We start from the raw sequence: 18,301 nt of genomic DNA, 5'->3' as shown, positions 1-18,301 counted from the left end.
GAAAGCATAATACACAGAAAACATCAAATGAGTAATAATTGAAACCTCCTAGTTTCTCCAGGATGTGAATGTATCCAGTTGCTTTCTCCTTAGTAAGGTAGTTAAAAATTCAGGCATCTGTTGTCTACAAGAAAAGCACCAACAAAGGAAAGGAATCGAAAGTTTTTAATTGTGGTATACCAGGCAAAGAGAAATCAGGAGTGAAAGTACTGATTTCCAGAGAAAGTCTGCCTTAATATCAGGTGCACTCAATGGCATAAACTGATGGAGATCATAATTCAAAGGTGAATCGTAAAAGTCACTGTTTAAATAGTGCATAGCAACATGGATCACACGTGCATTTGTCTGGACGTGTGTTCTACATTATTATTATGATAAATATGTCTTATAAATACATTTAGATTTTGCCATTTAAGACTGAATTTCCATAATTATTAGTTCATGGATCTCCCTTTCTGTCTTAAACTTAATATGTTTGTACAAGGGAGGTTTACCTTTTTAAAGTTAAAGTATATCTGTTGAAATAGCATTCAAATAGTAGAAAACTTGGGGAAAATGAATATAGTCTGGAATAAAAACTACCCAGTACACCACTACCCCAAGAGCCACTATTTTCAATTTTCAATGTTTTCCCCAATTTGTCACACCTTTTTATAGCTGAGGTGGTAACTTTTATTTTCTCAAATTGTAAACATAAATTTTGAGAGCCTCAATTTAGAGTTATCATCAAGAACTCACCATTCTTATAGATAGGTATATAAGTTGATTCTAGCTTTTTTCCATTTCATTAAGTAAGTATGAGTTAACCAGTGTGTACCCTGGCCCTTTCCTCAGTAGCTTGGAGCTTACAGTTGTGGGGCAGAGGGAGGGAGACGGGACCCTTCTCAGGGCTCAGAGGGGTGTGGCCTCCCTGCTCAGCCCGGGACCCACAGACGGGAGAGCCCCAGAGCTCCAGGGGGCAGTGAGGGGCGAGCCGGCTCCACGGGCCTCAGAGACTCCGGTGCTGTTGTCACATATGAAGTGTGAGCATTTAAGGTCAGGTGGTTCTCCTTAGGGACTTCCCTGGTGGCTTAGACAGTAAAAGCATCTGCCTACAATGAGGGAGACCTGGGTTCGATCCCTGGGTTGGGAAGATCCACTGGAGAAGGAAATGGCAACACACTCCAGTATTCTTGCCTGGAAAATCCCATGGATGGAGGAGCCTGGCAGGCTACAGTCCATGGGGTCGCAAAGAGTCAGACACGACTGAGTGACTTCACTTCTTCACTTCTGTCTACCATCACTGGCCTGAAATCACAGACGTGAAAGAATGTTATTATAGTCAACATAAGCATCTAACAGATGGTTCTCTTCTTAGAGCAGCACCCAGCGCCTCAAGGACCCAGGACCCTCCGTGTGTCCTTCCCCCTCCTCTTCCAGCACCCAGCCCTCCAGCCGTAGTCCTTCTGGGGCCTCCACCTCTACTTCTGCCTTAGGGATGCCGGAGCAGACCTTCCCTTCTGCCTGGAGCAAATGTTTACACACACACACTGCCCCCCACTTCCCTTCTGCCTGGAGCGCATTTTGACACACATACACAAATACACACCGCACCCCACCCCCACCCCGCCCCACCTTGGCCAGTTCTCTAAACCCTGTGGTCTCAGTGTAAATGTTTTCTTAGATGCTGTGATAGATAGAATATGACTCCTGAAAGATACCCATGGCCTAATGCCTGGGACCTGTGACTGTGTTATGTACTTACCCGCTTCAGTTGTGTCTGACTGTTGGACCCCGTGGACTATAGCCACCAGGTTCCTCTGTCCATGGGATTCTCCAGGCAAGAATATGGAGTGGGTTGCCGTTTCTTTTTCCAGGGGATCTTCCAGACCCAGGGATTGAACCCGATTCTCCTGCACTGCAGGCAGACTCTTTACCATCTGAGTCCCCAGGGAAGCCCTGGAGGAGAGAAGCCACTGGCCAAGGAGTGCCGCAGACTGGAAGCCGAGGCAGGGTCTGCGCTAGAGCACCCCGAAGAAGCACAGCCTCGCCGTGACTCGAACTCAGGGGGTCATGTTTGGACTTCTGTTTATAGAACTGTACGATAATACATCTGTGTTGGGTTTAGTTCAGTTCAGTCGTGTCCGACTCTTTGCGACCCCTTGAATCGTGGCACGCCAGGCCTCCTTGTCCATCACCAACTCTTGGACTTTACCCACACTCATATCCATCAAGTCGGTGATACCATCCAGCCATCTCATCCTTTGTCCCCTTCTCCTCCTGCCCCCAATCCGTCCCAGTGTCAGGGTCTTTTCCAATGAGTCAACTCTTCGCATGAAGTGGCCAAAGTATTGGAGTTTCAGCCTCAGCATCAGTCCTTCCAATGAACACCCAGGACTGATCTCCTTTAGGATGGACTGGTTGAATCTCCTTGCAGTCCAAGGAAAACTCTCAAGAGTCTTCTCCAACACCACAGTTCAAAAGCATCAGCGTTCAGGTTTCTTCACAGTCCCAACTCTCACATCCATACATGACCACTGGAAGAACCATAGCCTTGGCTAGACGGACCTTTGTTGGCAAAGTAACGTCTCTGCTTTTGAATATGCTATCTAGGTTGGTCATAACTTTCCTTCCAAGGAGTAAGTGTCTTTTAATTTCATGGCTGCAATCACCATCTGTAGTGATTTTGGAGCCCCCAAAAATTAAGTCTGACATTAGTGGTAATTTGGGATAGCAGCAATAGGAGACTGGCTCAGATGCACTTTCTGACTCTTCTCCCTTAATCTGAAGTGGCTGAAGTTGGTTCCCATTTATTCTCTTTCTCAATTACCTGTTCTTTTTCTTAATACCCTTTATCACAAACGGGATTGATCTTCCTTTATTTGTTTGCCTGTGGTTCCCCTCCAGACCAAGTGCTCTGTGAGGTGAGGGTCTGTGTACACACAGTACATGGACCGATTCAGCCAGTCTGTCATCATTTCAGTTCAGTTCAGTCGCTCAGTCGTGTCCGACTCTCTGTGACCCCGTGAATTGCAGCACGCCAGGCCTCCCTGTCCATCACCAACTCCCGGAGTTCACTCAGACTCACGTCCATCGAGTCAGTGATGCCATCCAGCCATCTCATCCTCTGTCGTCCCCTTCTCCTCCTGCCCCCAATCCCTCCCAGCATCAGAGTCTTTTCCAATGAGTCAACTCTTCCCATGAGGTGGCCAAAGTACTGGACTTTCAGCTTCAGCATCATTCCTTCCAAAGAAATCCCAGGGCTGATCTCCTTCAGCATGGACTGGTTGGATCTCCTTGCAGTCCAAGGGACTCTCAAGAGTCTTCTCCAACACCATGGTTCAAAGGCATCAATTCTTCGGCGCTCAGCCTTCTTCACAGTCCAACTCTCACATCCATACATGACCATAGGAAAAACCATAGCCTTGACTAGAGGAACCTTTGTTGGCAAAGTAATGTCTCTGCTTTTGAATGTGCTATCTAGGTTGGTCATAACTTTCCTTCCAAGGAGTAAGCGTCTTTTAATTTCATGGCTGCAGTCACCATCTGCAGTGATTTTGGAGCCCAAAAAAATAAAGTCTGACACTGTTTCCACTGTTTCCCCATCTATTTCCCATGAAGTGATGGGACTGGATGCCATGATCTTTGTTTTCTGAATGTTGAGCTTTAAGCCAACTTTTCCACTCTCCACTTTCACTTTCATCAAGAGGCTTTTGAGTTCCTCTTCACTTTCTGCCATAAGGGTGGTGTCATCTGCATATCTGAGGTTATTGATATTTCTCCCAGCAATCTTGATTCCAGCTTGTATTTCTTCCAGTCCAGCATTTCTCATGATGAACTCTGCATATAAGTTAAACAGGGTGACAGTATACAGCCTTGATGTTACTCCTTTTGCTGTTTGGAACCAGTCTGTTGTTCCATGTCCAGTTCTAACTGTTGCTTCCTGACCTGCATACAGATTTCTCAAGAGACAGATCAGGTGGTCTGGTATTCCCATCTCTCAGAATTTTCCACAGTTTATTGTGATCCACACAGTCAAAGGCTTTGGCATAGTCAATAAAGCAGAAATAGATGTTTTTCTGGAACTCTCTTGCTTTTTCCATGATCCAGCGGATGTTGGCAATTTGATCTCTGGTTCCTCTGCCTTTTCTAAAACCAGCTTGAACATCTGGAAGTTCACGGTTCACATATTGCTGAAGCCTGGCTTGGAGAATTTTGAGCATTGCTTTACTAGCGTGTGAGATGAGTACAATTGTGCGGTAGTTTGAGCATTCTTTGGCATTGTCATCAGCTTCTAACAAATAGAATGGATGTGATCAAATTTGACTTAGATGAAAAGGCATTCCCAGCAGGGTAGCAAGTGCCAGAGGCTAGAGAAAGAGATGGTACATTTAAGAAGCTATAAATCAAATGACTATTGAATTTAGAGAATGTGATTGTCATTTCGATATGATTATAGGCCTGAACTAAGGTAGTTCAGTTAAATTCAATTGCTCAGTCATGTCCGACTCTTTGCGACCCCCTGAACCTCAGCACGCCAGGCCTCCTTGTCCATCACCAATTCCTGGAATTTGTCCAAACTCATGTCCATTGAGTCGGTGATGCCATCCAACCATCTCATCCCCTGTTATCCCCTTTTCCCCCTGCCTTCAGTCTTTCCCAACATCAGGGTCTTTTCAAATGAGTCAGCTCTAGAGGCAGTGGAAATATAAAGAAGTGAAGAAATATTTAGTTGTAGAAGGGACAGAACTTGGATACTGAGTCTAGGCAAAGGATTGCCGAGTAATGGCGTGGTCATCTGAGTGGATGGTGGTCATTTTCACTTAGATGTTACAAAAAGAGAAAAGGAATTTGAAGCAAAGGGAAGTTCAGTTCTAGATATGTGTGAGATGCCTGCAGGCCATCCTTGAGTGAATATTTAGCAACCTGTGGGATTTATGAATCTGGAGCCCAAGAAGAGACCAGGGTTACCAGTTTGATTTGGAAATGATTGGTTTATGAGGTTTAGAGTGGACAGAGGACTAAGTGGAATTCTGCAAAACACAGCCCAGGAGCAGCAAAGAAAAAGGAGACTTGGAAACAGCCCGAGACCGAGTAGGAAATAAACCTGTGAACTGGTGGCAGCAAGGCCAGGGAACAGTGTTTGAGGAAAGAGGGAACCAGAGTCAAGTGCTTCGGAGGATACAAGACTTTGTAGTATCCGTTGGATTTAGCAACAGATGTCCAGGAAACATTTTTGGCATTTAGACATTTTGAATGATTTCTGCTTCTGATAATCTAAACAATGACTAGATCAAAGGATATTAAAAATGCAAAAAACTTTGATGGCTGTTGCCAAACTGCTTTACAAAAAAAATGATACTTATAGTCTACTAGAAGCATATAATCATGACCAGGAACCCTCACCACATCAGGACCAGCCTAGTGGCTAAAAGGTCAGCCCACCAGGCTCCTCTGTCCATGGGGATTCTCCAGGCAAGAATACTGCAGTGGGTTGCCATGCCTCCTCCAGGGAATCTTCCCGACCCAGGGATCGAACACAGGTCTCCTGCACTGCAGGCACATTCTTTACCGTCTGAGCCACCAGGGAGCCTACATCCTGACTCTATTTACCATGTTAAGTGGCCTTGGGCAAGTTACTGAGTTTACTTTCTGCTTTTACAAAATTGGTGACAATGGTTGTTATTATACAAATGGCTAAAGGGAGTTAGTTCTACGTTTAAAACACTGAAAGTGCCCGGCACATTGTAAGTGCTGTTTCCAAGTAGATAACTGGGTATTCTGATGTTTTCATATTCTGGAGATTTGAAAGGTGATGAATAATAATATCTCTTTTTTTTTTTAGTCAGCTTTATAAAGGTGTGATTTGTTCAGTTCAGTCACTCCGTCGTGTCTGACTCTTTGCTCCCATTCTAAGTGTACGATACAGTGAGTCTGACAAAGGCTTGTACCTGTAACCACCACCACAGCCAAGTGTAGAGCATGTCCGTCACCCCAAACAGCTCCCTTTTGCCTTCTCCCAGCCACCCCCCGACCTCCACACCCCGCTGAGGACCATCGCTCTGTTTTCTTTTCCATGGATTAAAACTCAGAGCTTCACGGGAGTGTGCTCATACAGAATGCACTCCAGCTTGAGCTGCTTTCCCTCAGCAGGACATTTTGGAGACTCACGCCTTTTGTTACCTATATTAGTAGTTCATTTCTTTCTGTCCCTGATTGGTATTTCGTTTTGTGGCTGTACTTCACTTTGCTTACCCATTCACCTGCTGCTCCCAAATTTGGGCTTTTATTCAGGTACAAGTCTTTGTATAGAGGTGTATTTTCATTGTTTCAATTTGCATTTCTTTATTCTTTTGTTGACTCTTTAAAAGTTTGAAAACTTTTTTAAGGCTGTGAATTTTGGGGTGTGAAATGTGTCTTTTGTCTGTTTTAATTTGTGGTTTTAATGCTTTCTTATATGTGAGTTTTAATTATTGAAATACTCAAATCTTTATCTTTTCATTTTAATTTCTTCTGTAGATTTGACATTTAGAAGTTTTTGGTGAAGGAAATTTTTGATATTTTGATGCATATACATGTGTGTGTGCGAGACAGATCGCAGTTATTTGGGGGTGGGGGTTAATCAGTCTTCGGAATAGGCTGCCAGTCACAGTTACGAAGGAAACTGACATGGAAATGGGGTGTAACTCAGCCATCGGGCACATGCACTGTAATCCCTTTGAGATTTTTAGGTTCATTTTAAAATCTGACTACTGTATCCTTGTATGTGACAAGTCCAGGTATTCTGAAACCATTGTTTATCCTTTAGATAATAAGATTTTTGTCCATAGCAGGAGTTTTCTGATTAGCTAAGGGTTTATGTCTATTAATAACATTTCTTACAGAAGAACATTTAAACCATTTTGGTTTGAAAAATTTCCAAAATCCATTACGTGTCTGCAGTTTAAAGCTGAAAAGACTGCACTTGGTTTTGGTGTAACTCAGATTAGTCATGATGAACATTATTCTTTGTATCCTTTAGGTGATAACCTAAGGATTATCACCTTAGGTTTTGAGGTGATAACCCCAAAGCTTTTCTAAGTGTGGTGGATTATTGCTGTGTCCAGTGGCCTCAGTGTCGTCTGCTTTGTGAGTTTTTATCCTTCCTATAATCTCTGCCACATCCTTTGATGGTTGTTGCGGTTCCTCACCAGTGTCCTAGATGGTACTTCCAGTTTTCTTGTGCACATTGACATTAAATAGCCCCACCATTAGGAATCATAGAAAAGGAATAAATAGGATCCAAATGAGCGAACTCTTTTTGAGTAGTAAAATATAGTTTTTTGCATCTATTTTTGCTTTTCCACAAGCCCTTTCTTCTACTTCATTGTGCTTGACTGTGTTCTGAAGTATTAAAGTTGCAGATAAATAAAGATGGTCCTTACATTCCATAATACATTTTTCAAAGGTGGGTGTTTTCTTACTATAAGTGAGAAACTGAATCAATAATAGTCATAATGACTAACACGATGTAATACTTGTGCAAGGCACTCTGCTCAGTGTTTTGGATATACTCATTTAATCTCAACATCTTAACTGCTATCTCACAGCCTAGCCCATGGCCCTGACTTCTTTGCCACTTCTACGGTTCCTAACTTCTAACCATTAGTTCAGTCACTCAGTCATGTCCGACTCTGTAGCCCCATGGACTGCAGCACGCCAGACCTCCCTGTCCATCACCGACTCCCGGAGCTTACTCAAACTCATGTCCATCAAGTTGGTGATGCCATCCAACCATCTCATCCTCTGTCCTCCCCTCTCCTCCCGCCTTCAATCTTTCCCAGCATCAGGATCTTTTCAGATGAGTCAGCTCTTCGCGTCAGGTGGCCAGGGTACTGGAGTTTCAGCTTCAGCATCAGTCCTTCCAATGAACACTCAGGACTGATCTCCTTTAGGATGGACTGGTTGGATCTCCTTGCAGTCCAAGGGACTCTCAAGAGTCTTCTCCAACACCACAGTTCAAAAGCATCAATTCTTTGGCGCTCATCTTACTTTATAGTCCAGCTGTCACATCCATACATGACTAACCATCAGGGTTATAAAAAATGTGCAGACGGAGAGCCGGGTGGTAGAATAGCAGATGCTGCCTAGTTTGGTTCCTGGTATAACAACATAACATACATGAGAATTTCAAAGCATGCAGCTGGGGACTCGGGCGAGCAGTCTCTAGAACTGAGTCTTAGCAGGCTTTTCCTACTTAAATAGATATTTTATCAACTGTCTTCTTTTTCCTTTTGAGAACTCTTTGGTGACTTGCGTAAGACAGTACAATTAAGCTTCTTTTGAAAAGCTTATGCAGAGTCTGTTCAAACATTTTAAGAATTAGAACAAAGTTAAAGCTTGTGCACTTGAAAATATCATATACAGTAGCAGTTAGTTTGGGGTAGCGAAAGCACCGCAGACTTTTAAGGAGAGATTCCTTCAGGAAAAGGTCACTGATTGAAAACACTTGGATGCTTAGTGCTGGTTCTGGAGGGAGCGGTTTGTATCCTTAAAGTAAGTAAGTTATTTTGTGGTGTTTAATTTCCTTATTGATTTAACAGCTACAGATGCCTTGAAAGCAGAAAAGCAGCCTCCTCCAGGAACTCTGTCCTTTTTGCCCCCACCTTCAGTAATCTCTCTTTTTTCAGTCTCTTATAACACTTCACTTTCCAGAACTGTTTCATTTTTTCAGCCTCATTCTAGAAGGTGGTAGCCATGGTCTCGAAGTCTTGAATATGTTTACAATTTTTTTTCTGGTCATCATTTTTAAATAAATAAATAAATAAATACATGGAAATGAAGATCTTTTGGCTTTTTCAGACCATTTTTATACTCTCAGTGAAACCATCAGTGGTACTTGAATTGCTATTCAGTGCATCTGTATAGCTTGGGAACTTTTGACTGTCCACCACATGTATTTAAAGTCTTTTAAAATGATAGCCCATTTGAAAATATTTTGCCACGAATTTGTTTCATAAATGTATAATTAATGCCAAATTTCATCTGACTGTTCATTAGCCTTCTGAATCTGCTTCCTAAAAAAACAGGGAGAATGATACCTACTTTACAAAGCAGTTGTCAGCATTAAATTAGATAATATCTGTGAACGATCCTATTACACAATTACCCCATTACTGGCTTATAAATGGTTCTTAACTGTGGGTTGAAATCAAACATTTTACATCTCAATTATCTTTAACAGTGTTTGAAATGAGTAATCTTATCATGAGATAAAGCAAAATAATTTTCGAATACAGTTGAAAATGAATTTGCTCAGGTTTTTAAAAAATTCTCATTAAAATATTTTATAAGCTGTCTTGACGCATCACTTGAGGTCCTCCTACCTTATTTTCAGGATCCCATCACTTGTGCATGTTTGTGTGTGTGTGTGTAGCTAATTGATGTTTTGTAGTGTTCCTGCTGCACGGTTTTGGTTTCTGGATCTGGACCTCCTCGCTGTAATGCTAGTCTCGGAAGCACAGCAGCCAAGACGCTGAGTGCACGCGTGGTAACAATTGTGGTCCTGGAGAGTGAAGTTCCTGCTTTGCAGATGGAGAACCTGAGAGACAGGACGTTTCCGTAGTTACCATGTTTATGTCAGCCCTTCTGAACGCAGCGTCAGGCTCCATGGGGATAACATCCTTGAGCAAATGAGCTGCAACTAATCCTAACCCAAATAAAGCTAGCCCCCATCTCTCCGACCCGAGTTAGCAGGGGTCTTACTGGAGTCATCTGCTAAAGTGAGGGGGCGGGGCCAGAACGTCCGTGAAGCCCTGTTAGCACTTACTCGTGATCTCTGTCAGCTCTCCGGGTTGTTTGACTTGTCCACCTCTTAAAAGCATCACAAGCTCTTATTTTGTTCAAACTATGGATATCACTTTGTTCACTGGTGGTGAGATTTTTAGAAAAAGATCTCATATTTGGAGGGGAAATCTGTGTCAAAGGGTTCTGTCTATCTGTCTGTTCTGTAAACTCAAGCATCTAGTAGATGCTTCCTTTATGGCTTATGCTCCCCTTACGGGTCAGGTGTTACAATAGTAAATGTAAACTTTCAAAGTAAATTTAATGCGTTTGACACATGGGTGTTTATTCAGTGCTACAGGGCAGCATGGGATGAAGCCGCCCCTGTTTTGTTCTCTGCCTGCCCCTGTCAACATCCTGGCATTCTGCGGGGCCTCAGGGACATGCCCAGAAATGCCAGTGGCTGAGCCCAGCGGGGCCTTAGTGGGGCCCAGCATTGCTGCTCCAAGGCTTGCCTACCTTGGGCTCTCCTAGACAAGGATCACACTTTCTCCTCTCAGCCACCTCTCTCCTCTCTCTGCTGGAGGAAAAGCACCCAGAAGGAGGTGCCTAACCTCTCACCTTATCTTCCGTCGTACAACCTCTCATCATATCTACTATCATATAACCGTTATCTGTTGCCATATAACCACTCACCATATCTACCGTCGTGTAATGGCTCACCGTATCTACTGTAGTGTAACCTCTCAACATGTCACTGTCATAATTTCTCACTGTATGTACTATCGTGTGACCTCTCACCGTGTCTACCGCCGTGTGACCTCTCACCCTATCTTCTGTCGTGTAACCTCTCACCGTATCTACCGTCGTGTAATCTCTCACCTCATTTACTGTCATGTAACCTTTCACCGCGTCTGCCTCCCTGTAACCTCTCACCACATCTACCGTCCTGCACACGCGCGCTCCTGCAGAGCTCCGGTTGGTAGTGTGCCCTCTTACTGTCTAAGGCTGATTGCCTCCGCTCATCTGGTCACGTCCCCCGCTGCCCACCTTCCACTGTCTCTTTGGTGGCTGTCCCTTCTCTCTCCTGCATCACAAATTATCCCTCTCCCCCCTTGACCAGGTCATTCCTCTCAGCATCCTCACGTGTGGAAATTGTTCCCTTTTTAAAAGGAAAGAGAGATGAAGGAAAGTGGAAACTTCCTGGGGAGGCCCCATAGTTTCCTGCAGCCGCTGCCCCCTTCTGTTCCTCTTCCCAATAAATGTCCTCAGAAGAGCTGTCCACTCCAACTTTCCTTTACTCTTGTCTTAATCTCTCCAAGAAGGCTTTTGACTCTGCTGCTGTCAAAACTGGCTGCAAGGTCACCACGATGTCTCCATAGTCAAATCCAGGGATGCAGGCTCGGTGAACTGGCTCCCCCTGCCAGCAGCCCTTAACACACTCACTGTTTCTTGGCTCTTGGCTTTCAAGACCCCACTCTCCCTGCTTTTCTTACTTCAGTGGCAGCCTGCTCCTCATTCCCTGGATCTTTAACACTGCCAAACCCAAGGGTTGGCCCTCAGACGTCTTCCGTGTCTATGCTCACCTCCTAGGCGAATCCAGTGGGTGCCAGGCTGTGTCCTAAAATGTCTTACTTACTGATGACTCCTGATACTGTACCTCCACTGGGACTTCTCCCTTAACCCACACACTTCTCATATCCAGTGGTCTTGATTTCTCCCCTGGGGTGTCAAAATGGCCAGAGCAGAGTTCCTGATTTCCAGCGCCCCAAACCTGCCCCTCCTGCAGCCTTCCTGTCTCCAGCTGCCTGCGTCAAAAAGGGAAGAGTCGCTGTCAATTGCTTTCTCAGTATCACCTGCTTACCGTACCTTCAAAACAGATCCTGGATGTCACCATTTCTCAGTCTCCACGGCCATCTCTTGAATGGATTGTCACCGCTGCCTTCTCACTGGTTTCCTTGCTTCCACCAGAGAACCTTTTAAAACATTGAGTCAAGTTCCCGTGTGCTCAGAGCTTTCCAGTGGCTTTCTGTTTCAGTGGGGGGGAAAGCCGGTCTTCACAGTGGCTGCACAAAGGCCCGGTGACATGGCCCCTGCTGCCTTTTCTTCCTTGTCATCTCTGTCTCCCTCTCCCTGTCTCTCCCCTCCCTCCTCCTCTCTCCCTGCCCCACCTCCTGCCCCCCCCCCCCCGCTACTATTCCACCTGTCCTCCCCCGCACCTCTTCCAGGTGTTCCTGGGGTCACTGTCTTCAGTCCAGACTACTTTATCAGGGAGCCCTTCTCTGAAAAGTCTGTCAAATGCAGTACCGGCCTACATGCGTTCCTCCTACGAGAATACTTACATTAATACATGTTCACTGCCTCCCTCTTTTGAGGGCAGGGCTGTTGTTCTGTCACCACTGTATCCTCAAGACCCAGAACAAGCCTGGCACCCCGTGGGAGCTGAAGAAATGAATGAAGTTGGTGATGATTCGTGGTATGGGTTTATGAATACAAAGGTCTTGGGTTACTTAATAAAATTAAGAATTTAATGCAACTTTTTAAAACCCTGCATAAAAAATATGATAGGTCCATATCCACGCCAACTCTTACCCTTGATCCCTTGTTTCCACCTGTATTTGATGATGAGGCTGTTACCAACATTTAAGTATAAATTACCTAGAGGACAGTGTGCTAAGATTATCCTGCATAGCCCCCACAATTCAGCATATGTTATCCCATTTTATGAAAAGGAAATGAGGTTTAAAAAGCCTGAAGCCAGTTGAAGACAGGAAGTGGCAGGGCTGGGTTGCATCTGGAGCTGGTGTGCCCAGCTCCAGAACCAGACTTCAGCTGATGCAGCTGCTAAAATAAAAGCCTCCTGGAGATCCTCTTTAAGTTTGGTCATTTGTATGTTTATATGCTTTAATAGATTTTTAAGAAATGATACTTCGTTTTGGGAATCAGGGATTCAATTTTGTAATTGTTCAGTCAGTCGTGTCCGACTCCTTGCAACCCCATGGACTGCAGCACGCCAGGCTTCCTTGTCCATTACCAACTCCCGGAGTTGTAATTGTTAAGCAGTGATAAATAATAATGGAGAAGGAAATGGCAACCTACTCCAGTCTTCTTGCCTGGGAAATCCCATGGACAGAGGAGCCTGGCAGGGTACAGTCCACGGGGTCACAAAGAGTTGGACATGACTTAGTGCCTGAACAACAACAAATAAACTGTAAATGAGATACTTTTCACAAATTTTGAACTAAACTTGAGATCTCCTGAGAGCACAAAGTCCATGCATGGGGTTCCTTGACCTAATCACTCGAAGCCACAGCACCAAATACCATCACGCCACAGTTAAGTTACAGTATATCGACTCTGGGTACACAGGCATTCAGCCCACTGTGGACAGTTGGAGCAGGACAGCCCCATTTTATGCTGACAAGTATTGTCCCAGACTTAACCCAAAATATGGAGAAAAGGAGTATTTCTGAACATCTATGTAGCTGGCAGGCTTCTTCTGTAGTCTCTGACAACTGTTTCTCAGTGTAAACAATATTTAATAAATGTCTTTCTATCCAGACAAAAAGAAAAGTTTTCAGCAAACTCCGGGATACAGTGAAGGAGAGGGAAGCCTGGTGTGCTGTAGTCCATAAAGTCAGAGAGAGTCAGAGGAGACTGAGCGACTGAACCACAATGCAGACATTAGGTAGATATTAATAAGTATATTATATGTGAGGTAATCCACCAAAATGGATAGATTTTATGTTAATTATAGAATGAATTCTTATACTATTTTATGAATAGACAATACAGATCATGGGAACCCATGTAGTCAATGTAAGATGAAATAAGAATGATAAGGATGATTTTATTTAATAGATAAATAATAATAATAAATAACTCACTAAATAAATACATAATTTATTATTAATAATAATAAATCACCATTTTAAAGAAAAAAAAAAAAAATAAACTTGAGATCTCATGGCTCTTTGCCTAGTGACCGAGAGTAGCTCTGTGACCTGGTTCATACCTGGTGAGCTGTTGCTTTGGTGTGTGAGTCCGTAGCTACGGATGACGCAGAGCTGAGAGTGCTCTGGCTACTTCTCAAGAGGGAAATGAGACATGAATTCACAACTTAAGATTCTTACAGTTAGCTCTGCGGCAGACGGTTACTCTTGAGAAAGACAGCCTCACACCTCAGAACAGAAACTCTGCTGGTAGATGAGACAGGGAGGGAACCGCCTAGTACAGTGAAGAGGGTATGGGCGAAACTGTGGCGAGTCCTCTTCGTTTTCTTGTCTTCCAGAAGAGATGAGCCAAGTAGTCAGAGCTGGGGATTCAAACAGCCTCAGGCCCTGCTTCTTCCTTCTTTCTCTCTGCCACACCCAGTCACCCTCCTGGTCCGCTGTCTGAGGCACGAAACCCCTGCTGAAGACCTCAGCGGTTGGCAGCAGGCACTTGGTGTTTCTGGTGATACAACCACCAGATCTCACTTAGAGGTTCCAGAGGCCTGCGGAGTGAGCCGTTGTTGGTCACACTTGCTCCCCGTGGAAGGAAACAAAAATGCTTCCCTGGTTTTTGTAGGAGGAACTTTATATATATAGAATGAAGCAGTTAGTGACACCCTGGGGTAGCCAGTAACTAATCATCTGAGACTAAATTCTGTAGATAATGTACTGAACATTGTCAGTAAGGACATACATGTATTTTTTTGTTACTACCATGAATCTTAAATGTGACTCCACGTTCAAAATAGTCTTGACTAATCTACTCTGAAAAAAGAGCTTTCAGGTAACCTCTGAGGTTCTGTTTATACTGGTGAGGAACAAATGTCAGAAATGTGAGTGAGAACCAATTAGAGGAACTATAACAGCATTCCTCAATTCATTCATGACATGGTAGCATGAAGTATTTTTGTTGGTCTTACCTAATGTAAGTGAAACTACCAAACTTCTCTATTTGCTAGTACCACAACCTTGTGCAATAGGTTTTTATTTCTTGTCAATTTTATGCTTTGTTTTGGGATGGCATGATTCATTCCTCTATTTTCATTGAATTTAGAAAATGCAGATTGTGCATTTCAAGGTATTATACAATGTGTGTATAATTTAGAATTTTCTACTAAGTATCTTGACTTCATTGTTTAAAAATCGCTGAGATACAATTAAAAAAAAAAGTAACTAAGGCTGTCTTTAAACAAGACTGTTCTTGAACAGAGAAATAAGATAGGAAGTGACAAGGGCAGACAATTAGCAGCGCCTCTTAAGGATTAGCCCATAAGGTGATATGAAATATTCTCATTGTGTTCTTTTATTTTTGTGGGCTTTGTGTCATGACCTTTTCATTTTTTTTCCTCCATTCCAACATCTGCTGGCTTTTAAATGAAATCATTTCTTTGGTATTTTCAGTGTTTGATGGTTGCTTTGCACATACCCTGCTATTGTTCCCAAGCAACTGACCAGGTCAAATTTAAGACTGGGCTCTCATGCTGTGACCTTAATAACCAAAGCCTTTTTGGCCTTAAAATATGAATTGTAATTTATTTCTTTGTTCACCTCCCCCCCTTTTTAAACAGGCTGCAGATACTTTGGCTGTGAGGCAAAAAAGAAGAATTTATGATATCACCAATGTCTTGGAAGGAATTGACTTAATTGAAAAAAAGTCAAAAAACAGTATACAATGGAAGTAAGTTACAAACCGCTCTAGTCTACCTTTTTCTTCTCAACGCTCTGTGAACGCTGACCTTTCTGCTATGTATGTCTCCTGAGTCCTCTGTCCCAGCCATCTACACTGGTCACACAGCCCCTCGCATGTCCCTGCCACACCTCTGGGCTTCTGTGTCCCTCCTATGTGACACGGGATGGCCCCTGGCTCACTCCACTGTTTAAGTTACACTCTCACAGTTCAAGTCTTCTCCCTCCAGCTGCTCACTTGGTGCACACTGCATCCTGCTCTGTATCATTAATCCTTCTTTGCCCGGGTGTTCTATGTACTCACCTAATATAAACTCCTTGAAAACAGGAACTAAGTCTCATACATACAAGAATATGTACTTTGTAAATAATGATTAGTTGAAATGCATGTTGTCATTTGTTAACTGTTGTATGTTTGACTGTGACAAACATGTTCTTTTCCACAAATTTGCCCCCCTTATCCTTCGCTTTTCAGTTTATTTTAGCCAAAAATCCCAACAAAAGACTAAAAGATGGTAATCTGTTTTACCCGCATCTGAGTCCACATAATGAGACTACCAGTGTGACCATTCAACTCCGGCATCCTTTGGTGCCTCAGTTACCAGTCGACCTTCTAGAGACAAAGAGCACACTAGGACAGACTGAGAATTTTGTAATTTGGGTGTTTGTTTAGACAATGGTATGGTGTTTACGTTTTCTCAAGATTTTAATGGTTAATGATTTTAGAAGAGTGTAAAGATTTTTGTTTTAAATATATTTGGTGAGTTTTAACAATTTTTACTATAAAAATTAAGTGATGTTAACCTGGGTCTAATACTGGGGATATTAATTTTCATATGTTTTTAAGAGGTGTAGGTGCTGGCTGTAATACTAAAGAAGTCATAGATAGATTAAAATATCTCAAAGCTGAAATTGAAGATCTAGAACTGAAGGAAAGAGAACTTGATCAGCAGAAGTTGTGGCTACAGCAAAGCATCAAAAATGTGATGGACGACTCCATTAATAATAGATATCCTTTTGAATAGAAATCCTTTTAAATCTTTAAATACATAGATATAATATGTATTTATATATTCTTTCAGTCTGAACATCAGTTACTTTATTCTAGTGTTTTTAGAGACTTCAGTTTTGCAAGTGATTATAACATTCTTCTAATAATTTATATGAATATTTTAAAATGGTTACTTTTTCAAGTCGTATAGTACATCTATTAGCAAACAGGTGCGTCTCTGGCAGATTCCCCTATATGTGGTCTGCCCATTGACAGGACACACGACACCAGCTAACATGTGCTTACAGGGAGTCTGCAAATGTGGAAGTCGTTGTTAAACCATTGTTCTGAACCTAAATCATTCAGTGTTTCAGAGTTTTTTAAAAAAGTAATTTTGGTTTGAAAATGAACTATCACAGGCCTGCAATCAGTCCAGGATACATTCTGCCTAATATTAACCCAAAGATAGTACTTTAGTAGAGGGTAGGGTTCCAAGGCTGGTTGGGATATCTACCATATTTGGGGAAAAGCATTAGTGATATACTCCATGTGTTCCTTATGACCACTGTGTTCTTTCAGATATGTGACTGTTGATTTGTGACTTACCCATACTCATGTAGAACATTTGAACTACATTTATCTTGTACCACCTCTCATGAACTTCTGTGTGTGTATATAATTTTTCACTGTGTCTTGTCTTTTGTGAACAAGTCCATGATGTTATTTGTTATTTTCTTTCTAGAATCAGAACTCCTTAACAGTTTGATAATAATGGGGGTCTTCAGCTGTGCCTTGTGGATCCCCGAGATTCCAAAAAGCATTGAACTAGTTGATCACGCACTTTGCTGCACTGCTTGCCAAGATCGCGGGCACGCCTAGTTCCCCAAACCATGACCCAAGAAGAGTCTCGATGCAGCGACTTCTGTAGTTGACTCTTCACTCCCACCGACAGCATCCTTCCCCCATCAGTGTCCTTGCCCAGAAGCTCCTGTCTGCATGGAATGCGCTTCCTTCCCTCTCCCTAGAGTCCTCAGATGACACAGAAACACAGAGTGGCTCCTTCTTAGAGCGAAGGATGGATACTTCTCTCACGGACCTTTGATTGCCTTTTCAGACAAGACTTGTGTTCTTTTTGATCTGACCATGTGTGACAGTCCCTTCATGCATTTGGTCACTTTGGCCTTCAGATTTATTATCTTAATTTATATATCCAGGCCTTGATATAAATGTTGTTCCTTAACTCTCTGACAGTACATTTTCCTATGTAACTCATGAAGACATCTGTAATTGTTTTAATGGTAAGTACTGTTAGTAAATTTTTTATGATGTTCTTCCTTTGATCAACGTATTTAGTGTAATGTGATTTAAAATTCCCTATGCAGTCACCTCAAGTCATTATTTTCTGTATTTGTGGACATTTTTTAGTCTCCCTCTATAGTGCTATGTGTTGATAGGCTGCTTTCATTTCTGTTCTCATGACAATAACTGCTTTTCCCAGGTTTCACTTCATTTTCTGCCCTGGTAGATATAAATTCTGTGTGGGAGAGGCAGCTAAGACAGAGAGGAATTAAATAACAGTCTCAGAGTCAGAGAATCACAGAGTCAATGACTAAACTTGAGCTAGAACATGGTTATCATTGATGTGCCGGAGAAGGCAATGGCACCCCACTCCAGTACTCTTGCCTGGAAAATCCCATGGACGGAGGAGCCTAGTAGGCTGCAGTTCATGGCGTCGCTACAGTCAGACACGATTGAGTGTCTTCACTTTCACGCATTGGAGAAGGAAATGGCAACCCACTCCAGTGTTCTTGCCTGGAGAATCCCAGGGACGGGGGAGCCTGGTGGGCTGCCGTCACCAGGGTCATGGGTCACACAGAGTCAGACACGACTG

At 43.0% G+C, this 18,301-nt stretch overlaps 1 protein-coding gene across 1 annotated transcript in view; it reads left to right on the top strand.

Moving 5' to 3' along the window:
• E2F5 (E2F transcription factor 5) overlaps positions 1–18,301 on the top strand; it is a 36,445-nt gene that overhangs the window by 12,725 nt on the left and 5,419 nt on the right. Inside the window, exons 2-4 of the mRNA XM_019973869.2 lie at positions 15,302–15,411; positions 16,267–16,428; positions 17,665–17,708. Coding sequence (XP_019829428.1) covers positions 15,302–15,411; positions 16,267–16,428; positions 17,665–17,708 — 316 coding nt within the window. The remainder of the gene's footprint in view (positions 1–15,301; positions 15,412–16,266; positions 16,429–17,664; positions 17,709–18,301) is intronic.

This window comes from Bos indicus, chromosome 14 (genome assembly GCF_029378745.1).
Source record: "Bos indicus isolate NIAB-ARS_2022 breed Sahiwal x Tharparkar chromosome 14, NIAB-ARS_B.indTharparkar_mat_pri_1.0, whole genome shotgun sequence".
In the NCBI taxonomy this organism is placed as follows: Eukaryota; Metazoa; Chordata; class Mammalia; order Artiodactyla; family Bovidae; genus Bos; species Bos indicus.
This window is presented reverse-complemented; position numbering and strand designations above follow the sequence as displayed.